The sequence below is a fragment of the Carcharodon carcharias genome, chromosome 19 (genome assembly GCF_017639515.1).
Source record: "Carcharodon carcharias isolate sCarCar2 chromosome 19, sCarCar2.pri, whole genome shotgun sequence".
Taxonomy (NCBI): Eukaryota; Metazoa; Chordata; class Chondrichthyes; order Lamniformes; family Lamnidae; genus Carcharodon; species Carcharodon carcharias.
In genome coordinates this window covers 70,202,821-70,213,821 of record NC_054485.1, presented here as the reverse complement: position 1 = coordinate 70,213,821, position 11,001 = coordinate 70,202,821, and the positions used below count along the sequence as shown (strand labels likewise).

The following is an 11,001-nucleotide window of genomic DNA, read 5'->3' as shown; positions in this document are numbered from 1 at the left end:
TCACCGCGCTGCTGACTGCAGGACGCTCTTCCCAGACTGCTTCACCGTGATGCTGACTGCATGACGCTCTTCCCCGGCTGCTTCACTGCGATGCTGACTGCAGTATGCTCTTCCCAGGCTGCTTCACCGCACTGTTGACTGCAGGACACTTTTCCCACACTACTTCACCACGCTGCTGACTGCAGGATGCTCTTCCCAGGCTGCTTCACAGCGATGCTGACTACAGGAAGCTCATCCCAGACTGCTACACCGCGCTGCTTACTGCAGGACGTGCTTCCCAGACTGCATCACAACACTGCTGACTGCAGAACGTGCTTCCCAGACTGCTTTTGTCCGATGCTGACTGCAGTACACTCTTCCCAGGCTGCTTCACAGCGATGCTGACAGCAGGATGCTCTTCCCAGACTGCTTCACCGCGATGCTGACTGCAGGACGCTCTTCCCAAGCTGCTTTACCGCGCTGCTGACTGCAGGACGCTCTTCCCAAGCTGCTTCACCACGCTGCTGACTGCATGATACTCTTCCCAGACAGCTGCACCACGATGCTGACTGCAGGACGCTCTTCCCAGGCTGCTTCACCACGATGCTGACTGCATGACGCTCTTCCCAGGCTGCTTCACTGCAATGCTGACTTCAGGACGCTCTTCCCAGACTGCTTCAGCGCAATGCTGACTGCAGGACGCTCATCCCAGACTGCTACACCGTGCTGCTAACTGCAGAACGCGCTTCCCAGGCTGTATCACCACGCTGCTGACTGCAGGACGCTCTTCCCAGGCTGCTTCACAGCAATACTGACTGCAGTACACTCTTCCCAAGCTGCTTCACCGCGCTGCTGACGGCAGGACGCGCTTCCCAGACTGCATCACCACACTGCTGCCTGCAGAATGCGCTTCCCAGGCTGCTTTACTGCGAATCTGACTGCAGTACACTCTTCCCAGTCTGGTTCACAGCGATGCTGACTGCAGGACGCTCTTCATAGACTGCTTCACCGTGATGCTGACTGCAGGACACTCTTCCCAGGCTGCTTCACCACACTGTTGACTGCAGGACACTTTTCCCACTCTGCTTCACCGCGCTGCTGACTGCAGGACGCTCTTCCCAGACTGCTTCACCGTGATGCTGACTGCATGACCCTCTTCCCCGGCTGCTTCACTGTGATGCTGACTGCAGTATGCTCTTCCCAGGCTGCTTCACTGCGCTGCTGACTTCAGGACTCTCATCCCAGGCTACTTCACCATGATGCTGACTGAAGGACGCTCTTCCCAGGCTGCTTCACCACACTGCTGACTGCAGGACACTCTTCCCAGGCTGCTTCACCGCACTGTTGACTGCAGGACACTTTTCCCACACTACTTCACCGCGCTGCTGACTGCAGGACCTTCTTCCCAGACTGCTTCACCGTGATGCTGACTGCATGACGCTCTTCCCATGCTGCTTCACAGCGATACTGACTGCAGGACGCTCTTCCCAGGCTGCTTTACTGCGATGTTGGCTGCAGCACACTCTTCCCAGGTTGCTACACAGCGATGCTGACTGCAGGACCCTCTTCTCACACTGCTTCACTGCGATACTGTCTGCAGGCACTCTTCCCAGACTGCTTTACTGCGATGCTGACTGCAGGACGCTTTTCCCAAGCTGCTTCACCGCGCTGCTGACTGCAGGATGCTCTTCCCAGACTACTTCACCGTGATGCTGACTGAAGGACGCTCTTCCCAGGCTGCTTCACCACGCTGCTGACTGCAGGACACTCTTCCCAGGCTGCTTCACCGCACTGTTGACTGCAGGACACTTTTCCCACACTGCTTCACCGTGCTGCTGACCGCAGGACACTCTTCCCAGACTGCTTCAGCATGATGTCTGCAGGACGCTCTTCCCAAGCTGCTATATCACGATGCTGACTGCAAGACACTCTTCCTAGGGTCTCTTACAATCTGTCCCATTTTACCTCGAGTCAGAAAGAAATGCCCCTCACCACCAGACAAAACAGAAATCTAGTAGTAAAGGAATGGCAAGCAGACAGCTTCTAGAGGGAGAGAAATGATTTGAGAACCGGGCCATGGAGCGGAGGACCTTAGATCTACAATCTTAACTGGGGCAGGGGCTAAATGGAGGACAAGCCCTTCAGCACCAGTAAGGGAGATGGATTCAAAACTGGGAGAGTCAAACTTTTATACTTTTACTCCACAGTCTGGAGAAAACAGTCTCTCACCAGTCACAGATTCGAACTCCCGAACGCTGGTCGCCAACCGCCGCTGCACGCGTCAGAACTTCAACTCCCATCAGGCGCTGCGAGCTGGGCCTGCAGGCTGATTATTTCCGGTCGCTCCTCCTCCGCTCTGGCCCCATGCACTGTGGGTAATGTAGTTCCGAGTTGGTGTGCGTCTACAAAGCACCTGCGCAGAACCGGAAGACGCAGAGGCCGGAACAATTCCCGCCTCTCCTCTGTGATTGGCTGTTCTTTGTGATTGACATGTATATTTTGGGAGGGATCTTAGCAAAAAACTGCGAATTCTGGAAATCCAAAACAAAAATAAAAATACCTGGAAAACTCAGCGGGTCTGACAGCATCTGCGGAGAGGAACACAATTAACGTTTCGAGTCCGTAAGAATCACCGCCCTCCCCTTAAACCAGGTTATATTTCACCTCTTCTATTTTTACTTAGTTCTGTTGAAGAGTCATACGGACTCGGAACGTTAACTGTGTTCCTGGCCGCAGATTTTGTCAGACCTGAATTTTTCCAAGTATTTTTATTTTTCTATGGTAGGGATATTAATGTTTCTGTCCCCAATTGGCTGCCAGGCATCAATCAGAGAGCCCACCCACTCTCTGCCGACTCGCCTCTTTCCCTCTTCCACAGCTGCTTCACTTCCTGTAGGGACTGAAAACCAAGTGAGGAGATGGTGAGTGAAGGAACAGAATTTATAATAATTACATCACATAATATCCACACTAATGTTCAGGACTGAATATCCACTGAGTGAAGGAGCAGAGTTTATACAGATTGTATCCCATAATATCCACACTAATGTTCAGGACTGAATATCCACTGAGTGAAGGAGCAGAGTTTATACAGATTGTATCCCATAATATCCACACTAATGTTCAGGACTGAATATACAGTGAGTGAAGGAAGATTCTTGTGATGTATGATCTCTGGATAGTGTCCTGGTGGTATTGAGTCTAATAGTAGCGGCTGTGATTAGGGGACTGGCTGTGTTCCTGATCCTGTCTGGACTCTTCAGTGTTGTAGATGTTCCCATCCATGTGAGTGGTGAATATTCCATCACACTCCTGATTTGAGCCTTCTTGACAGTGGGGAGGATTTGAGGGGTCTGGAGGAGAGTTCTCTCACCACCTCAGGAGGAGGCCAGGTTTGATTATCCACTCACTATTTTTAGCTGAAGACACTTTAACATTGGGTCTTGCACTCATGAGCTGGACTCCAACATGGTTGAGAATGGAGCCACCTTGCCTTGTTAATTGACTGGTTATTCACAATTCTCGACAAGATGTGATAGGATGACAGAGCTTTGCTCTGATTCGATAGTTGGGGGCTGTTTAGCTCTTTATTACCTGCTACTCTTCATGTTTAGCCTGGACTCTAAACTATACTCAATGCTGCCCCTGACATGTCTTTCCGGTGTTTTGATGATAATCGTTGAATGAGGGCTGTGCCGGGCTGTGAGATTGTGATGGAATACAATCCTGCTGCTGATGGCTCACTGCACCTCTTGGATACCCAGTTCTGGGATCTGTTCTTCGTCTACTTCCCTAGTGATGATTTACATGGTAAAATACTCATTCATCAGTTGGGAGGGGAGTGGTAGTTTTCTTTGAACTTGCTTTACCTGAAGACATGAGTCTCCATGGAGTCAACATTGAGGACTTCCCAACCTGCCAGTGGGATGGGACATACCCAAAGATATTGACGGAGGAGCCTGGGAAGTGATTCAGTGAGTATCACTGCTTCTGGACCAGTCTGTGGGGCAGCTCTCCTCACTTGGGACTTGTCCTGGGACCTTGGTAAGAAAGACTTTACAGTGTTCACTGGGCTAAGATCATCTAATCTTTTTCTGACACAATGCCAGGATTGTCCAGATCTATCTGACTTTCCTCTTATTATTGGACTTAGTAATATTTGTTTATCATTGTTTGCGAGGCCAACTCAGAGAGTAATCAGAGCCAACAACGTTGTCTGGGACTGGAGTTACATGTAGACAAGACCAGGCAGTTGTAGCCAGTTCCCTCCCCAAAGGACAATATTTGGGTTTTCGGAACAACCTGAAAGTTTTCATCTTTTTATTTTCATTTTATTCCACAAATTCCAAAATTTAGTTTCACAACATGGAGTGTTTGAGGTGAATAGCACAGATGCCTTTCAGGGAAACTAGATGAGCACATGATGGATAAAGTAACAGAAGGATATGCTGATAGGGTAAGATGAAGAGGGGTGAGAGGAGCTTCCTGTGAAGCACAAACACCGGCATGGACCAATTGGTCTGAATGGTCTGTTTCTGCACTGTAATTCTATGTATGTAACTTTCCGTGGTTGGATTTAAACTCTCAATCTCTGGATTGTTAATCCAGCACCATAGCAATTCGGCTACCATATCTGGAGACTCATTTGTTAAATGTTTTTTAATGCCTTCTTTAAAGATTTTACCTGAAGGCCAAACCCTTTCCCAAAAGCCTGGGCTTGGATTTGATAGCTTTGCCCAGTGCTGTGGCTGATAGCTGAATTTGGGATGTACAGTCTGAGCGAGTGCAGTGTATCTAATTTCCCAGGATAAACCAGAACCCTTCAATCAGCTACACTGAAGCAATATTTTCCTTAGTTTCTAGCACTTCCTGTCCAGTGTGTTTTCTTCAAATAATGATGGAAACAAGGGGAGAAATTTCAAAACCTCAATTGAATTAACATTTATCCTGAGTGTTTTTTATATTAAACTGTCAAGGTCAAACTGGTCTTCGCCAGCATGACTTGAGCTCATTGTGAATTGATAGCCCGTTTTACACTCTGCCCAACTGTCTTTTCCATGCCCTCACGGGAAGATGGGGGGCTGGGCGGAGGAAAGAAAGTAGCCACATTGTCTGCTCCTGGTTACTATCCAGTGTCCCTGCTGGAAACAGAGGGTCTGTGACAGTCAAGTGAGGAAAAAGAAAGGACTTGCATCTGATCCCCCACACAGGGGAATAGCAGACTGACACTCACTGTGGAACAGTCTCTAACTGAGGGGTCAGCTCCTTCAGCAAAAGAGAAGAGAGAGTTAGAGGAAATCATGTTTCCTTTTCCTGTTTTACAGAAGGATTGCACTGTACTACACCAGAGAATACAGAGAGGATAGACACCACATCCTGACCATTAACCAAAGAACAACTGCACAACTGTGGGAAGACATCCAGTCCCTTCACAGCATTGCTCAACATCATCTGGAAATCAGTCAGGTCAGGGGAGCTTTGTCATATCATCAGATCTGAAACTGGTCAGTGGTGTGGAACCTTCCATCAGAACCAACCTTTCCAAAGGTTCGGCTGCGGGTGATCAGTCAGGGTAAGGCTGGGCAGAAACGTGAGTGGACTCCAAGTGTGGTGAGAGCTTCAATCATTCATCGAGCCTCATGAACCACTGACGCATTCCTACAGGTGAGAGGCTGTTCATGTGTCAGGTGTGTGAGGAGGACTCCACACTCACAAGACCTCCTAACATACAAGGTGTGTCCGTCGCTCCAATTGTAACAAGGACACCCACATGGCTGAAAAACCATTCAAATGTGAGGTTTGTGACAAAGCCTTCACAAATTCGACATCCTTCCTGATACACCAGAGGATTCACACAGGGGAGAAACCATTCAGGTGTGATTTGTGTGACCAAGTTTTTGCACAGTCATCAACGCTCGTGAATCACCGACGCATTCACACTGGGGAGAAACCATTTAAGTGTGAAGTGTGTAACAAAAGCTTTACACAGTCATCAGGCCTGGTGAATCACCGGCGCATTCACACAGGGGAGAAACCATTCAAGTGCGAGGTCTGTGACAAATCATTCTTGCATTCATCTCCCTTCCGAAGGCATCAACGCATCCACACTGGGGAGAAACCATTCAAGTGCGAGGTGTGTGACAAGTCATTCTCTCAGTCAGGGAACCTCCGTACACACCACCGCACCCACACAGGGGAGAAACTGTTCAAGTGTAAGGTGTGTGAAAAATCATTCTCTGACTCATCGAGCCTCTTGCTCCATCAGAGGATTCACACAGGGGAGAAGCCATTCATGTGCAATGTGTGTGACAAATCATTCTCTGTGTCATCGAGCCTCCGTGTACATCAACGCACTCATACTGGGGAGAAACCATTCATGTGCAATGTGTGCAACAAATCATTCTCGAGGTCATGCAACCTCCGTGTCCATCAAAGGATCCATACGAGGGGGAGTAACCCTTGATGTGTAAGGTTTGTGATGAAGCTTTCATGCCGTCTTTGACCATCCAGGAGACCAGAGAATTCACACACAGGAGAAACTCTTCAGGTGCAATGTTTGTGACAAGGCTTTCACCCACTCGTCCAATCTTCTGAAGCACAAGCGAATCCATTCTGGTGAGAAACTATTCAGGTTTGCGGTGTGCGACAAGACTTTCACGCAGCGTATGTGCTGGTCCATCAACGCATTCACATAGGGAGGCCCCTTGTCGGTGTGAGTTCTGTAATAAAGCCTTCACACATTTGTCGGACCTCCTGGAACATCAGTAAACTCAACGAGAACTACCTAGCCAAGTTTTAGCCAATTTGCTGTCAGTGTGAGACTCTATACAAGCGCTCACTAGAAAGGATGTTCACTGGTATTGGGGCATAGGACAAAAAACAGCTTTTACTCACATCATACAACTAGTGACGACAACACCAGTGCTGTGGTATGATGATGTCAATGATGAAGTCACCCTGCAGTAAGATGCCAGTGAAACAGGTCTTGGAGCAACCCTCATGCAGCAAGGACAATTAGTTGTGTTTGTATCCAGAACGTTAACCCAAACTAAAGGACACAGACTGAGAAAGAGAGCCTGGCTGTTGTCTTTGCTTGTGAACATTTTAATCAGTACCTGTTTCGGAGAGAGAAAGTGATGGCGCAGTCTGATCACAAGACATTTCAATGCATCTTCTCAAACTGCTTCTATCTGTTCCAAAGATTTGCAAAGTTTATTTCTTCACTTGCAGAGATATCATTTGGAAGTGAAGGACAAGCAAGGGAAGCAGATGTACATCACCGACCTGCTGTTGAGAGCTGCGGTCTCTTTGAAGGAAGTTGATGGTGTTGGTACAGAGTGTGAAATCTTCCACATTCAACAAGAAGCAACAGCACGACATGCTCTGGAAGTCATCAACCCAGCAGAGACACTTTTGCTCAGATCAAACAAACTACACAATGAGATACAACTCTTCAAATGTTACAGGAAGTTGTGATGAAAGGATGGCCCGAAACCATCAAGGACACACCTGTTGCTGTGAGAGAGTATTGGACAGACAGAGATGAAGTGATCACCCAAGATGGCATCTTGTACAAAATGACCAGGGTCATTATACCTAAAGAGATGAGAAAAGTCTGAGGGAGGGAAGAGAAGTACTCTACTGGCCAAACATGAGCAAAGAGATTAAGGACCACATCAGCCAGTGCAGTGTTTGTAATGACCATCAAGCTAAGCAAGGTAAAAAGCTGCTCATGATTCATGACATCCCAGACAGACCACGGATGAAGCTTGGAGTAGTCCTCTTCACTCTCACTGGAACTGATTATCTCGTCACAGTCGACTACTATTCAGACTACTGGGAGTTAGACCAGCTGACATCAACAACTACCAGTGAGATTGTAGAACACCTGAAAGCACACGTCAGTCGTCATGACATTCCTGACATTGTGATGAGTGACAATGGTCCTCAATTCATGAGTGAAGAATTCAGGCACTTGATGAATGATTGGGAAATTCAACGCTACACATCATCTCCACACTATCCCCAGTCAGATGGAAAGGCTGAGGCAGCGATGAAAACAGCCAAAGGGATCATTAAAAAATCAACTAGATCCAGCACCGATGTGTACAAGGCAATATTAGAGTGGAGAAACACACCTACTGAAGGCATGGAGAGTTGTCCAGTGCAGTGACTAATGTCATGCTGCACCCAGATTACTCTTCCAACAGTTAAAAAACTACTGAGGCCAGAAGTAGTAACAGGGAGTGAGTGACAAGATCAAAGTGAAACGACATAAAGACAAATTTCACTTTGATGAAGCTGCCAAATCGTTGGAGAGCCAGTCAGAGTGAAAACATTCAACGCACGCAACAGAAGTCAGCTCACTTGGCAACTTGGGTCCTGTGTGGAGAAGTTGTCACCTCAATCATACATGGTGAAAGTGAACGAGCAGATCTATCGTCACAACCGCAGACGCCTACGTGCAACCAGAGAAGCTGCTCCTTCACAGCAGACAGCTGATGAGGCAGATCTGATTTCACCAACTGAGCAAGGAACTCAACGACCATCAGTCCCAGAGGTCAACCGTTCCCCAACAAATGCAGCGGATCAGCAGCAACAATTACCACGGCAACAACATTCCCCAGAGAGACAATGTCACTTCAGGAACCAACAGACACCAGATGAACAGTCAACAACAACTCACACACGTACCATAATAAGACCTGAACACTTTAAAGATTGTGTGTGTGTGTGTGTGTAGGGACAGACAAAATTAGAACTAACTAGAAAGAATAAACAGTTTTTTTTCATTTCTGATCATTTTCTTCCTGGGCTACGTATGTGGAGTAAGTTGTAAACAATAGTGCATGCAATGTTTCTTTTTAAGTATAGGGGGATGTTTGGATAAATCCCTTTTTACACTGTGGCTTCTCATATTGTGACCTCTGATGTCATCATATGTAATAGAGGTTTGAGGGTAGTACCTATTTTACACACCACATGGAACATTGTCTAAAATTCAAATTGCTCCAAATATTTCTGGAGTAACATGAGTTTCCTGAAGCTTGGGAAACTGACAGGTGAAAATGAGGCGACTTTGAGCAGCAGATCAGGTGGAGATTTAAACTTGTCATTGTCCCATCTGAATAAAACCTCAATTATTGCAGCTGCTGTCTCAGTTCCCCCGGCAATCGTTTGACAGAGATTTCTAGTGTGGGAATAGCATTCTTCATCCTCGGAGACTTTCAAACTGACAACATCAATGTGGGATATGTAGCCTCGGATGTGTTTGACAGCAGATCAGAAGAGGAAGACCCACAGCATCCAAGACAACGACGATGTACAGTGGTGGGATCAGCACTTGCACAGGAGAGAGGGGCACAAGAGAGGAGTAATTTACTCTCCTCCATTTTTCCACCTCCCATCTCTCCTTCCTGTCCTACCCACCTTCCCTCTCTCCTCTTTCATCTTCATCCTCTTTCCTACTTCCTCCTCAATCCTCTCTCGCTCCCCTAGCTCTCTCTCCTCCAGCATTCAGCAGAAATTCGCCACTCTCATTATTCCCATCTGGGGCCATGGTCATTCCTGTGGTTAGTACCAGCTTCCTGGGTGATGTTTAATAAACCAGTGTTAAAGATCACAAAATCTCTATTGACGCTTGACGTAATTTATATTTAAAATTCCTGATTCAGTCAATTTCAGCTGGATTGCACTAATAAAATTGACACAAAGCAGTATAAACTCCTCAGCCACAACCTCTGCACTTGTGATAGTTGCACATTTGCCAAGGAGTTTTACTAAAACAAACATTTAAAAAGTTGTGTGTGACCAATTGAAGCAGTTTTATTTAAGGCTGGTACATTGTGATCTGATTGGCTTCACGATCAATGCAGTGTGTAAACATCTGCAGGATAATTTCTTCACTCATTTGACAACATATTTGTCTTTCAATAAATGGTGGGTGGGGTTTGTACAGGGAGCCGAGAGCCTCAGGAATTATTCATAAGGCCCCGAGACCACCTTTAGTCTATGTTCGTGGAATAATCTATCCAGAATTGGACTTGTACCCACAACCTTGTTCTCTGAGTCAGAGGTTTGTGGATTTAAGTCCCACTCCAGGACCAATTGTGGCTGACACTCCAGTGCAGGACTGAGAGGTTGGAAAAGATTACGGAAACAGTGAGAGGAGAGTCCATGGAGGGATTTGAAAACAAGCTCAAAAACCTCACTAAAACTAACACTGAGCTTTCCTGGGAAGAGTGGGTTGTTCCTCGAGTTTTATTCCTGACAGACTGTTAGAACTGTGCCTAAACAATAGAACTTTCATGAGTGAATGAAAGCAGAATGGTTAATCAGCAGTACTGATTGAAGACAATCCCTTAAGATGTCCATTCCAGCTGAGACCAGGGACTTTACCACCTTTCACAGCTTCAGGAACCCAGACACAAAGACAATGCTGACACCTGCAGCTCTAACTAGTTACCATTTTAAATCAAATCAAACTTTGAGGCTGCCAGTTTACATGGGGAAAAGCATCCTGTACTCAACCTTGGGACTTAACCCCTTAGAAACTGAATCCAATATAACAGAAATATTGTAAGTTATTGTCAGCCGTGGCTTAGTTAGCACTCTCTTCTGAGTCAGAAGGTTGTGGGTTCAAGTGTCACTGCAGAGACTCGAACACTGAAGCTGACACTCCAGTGCAGTACTGAGGGAGTGCTGCACTGTGAGTACCACCTTTCAGATGAGTTAAACCATCTGCCCTCTCAGGTGAATGGCAAAGATCCCATGACACTACATTGTAGAAAAGCAGGGGAGTTATCCTGATATCCTGGCCAATAATAATCCCACAACAAATATCACATAAAGAAATTAACTGACCATTATTGCATTGCTGTTTGTGGGAGCTTGCTGTGCACAAATTGGCTGCAATTTTTGCGACATTACAACAGTGACTACACTTCAAAAAGCACTTAATTGGCTGTAAAGTGCTTCTCAATGTCTTGAGTTTGTGAAAGTTGATATAAAACTGAATTTTTT

The 11,001-nt window shown here is 46.7% G+C and overlaps 1 protein-coding gene across 2 annotated transcripts; it reads left to right on the top strand.

The window, feature by feature from the left end:
* The first annotated feature begins 2,657 nt into the window (after positions 1 to 2,657).
* Positions 2,658 to 8,771, top strand: LOC121291435 (zinc finger protein 271-like). Of its 2 annotated transcripts, none has more exons than XM_041212599.1 (2): positions 2,658 to 2,900; positions 5,304 to 8,771. In XM_041212599.1, exon 2 carries the CDS (start codon positions 5,750 to 5,752, stop codon positions 6,440 to 6,442), a length of 693 nt encoding a protein of 230 aa, XP_041068533.1. In that variant the 5' UTR covers positions 2,658 to 2,900; positions 5,304 to 5,749; the 3' UTR covers positions 6,443 to 8,771. The 2 variants fall into 2 exon arrangements, with proteins under 2 accessions (XP_041068533.1, XP_041068534.1); XM_041212600.1 differs by lacking the exon at positions 2,658 to 2,900 and adding an exon at positions 3,886 to 3,953.
* The last annotated feature ends 2,230 nt before the right edge of the window (positions 8,772 to 11,001 follow it).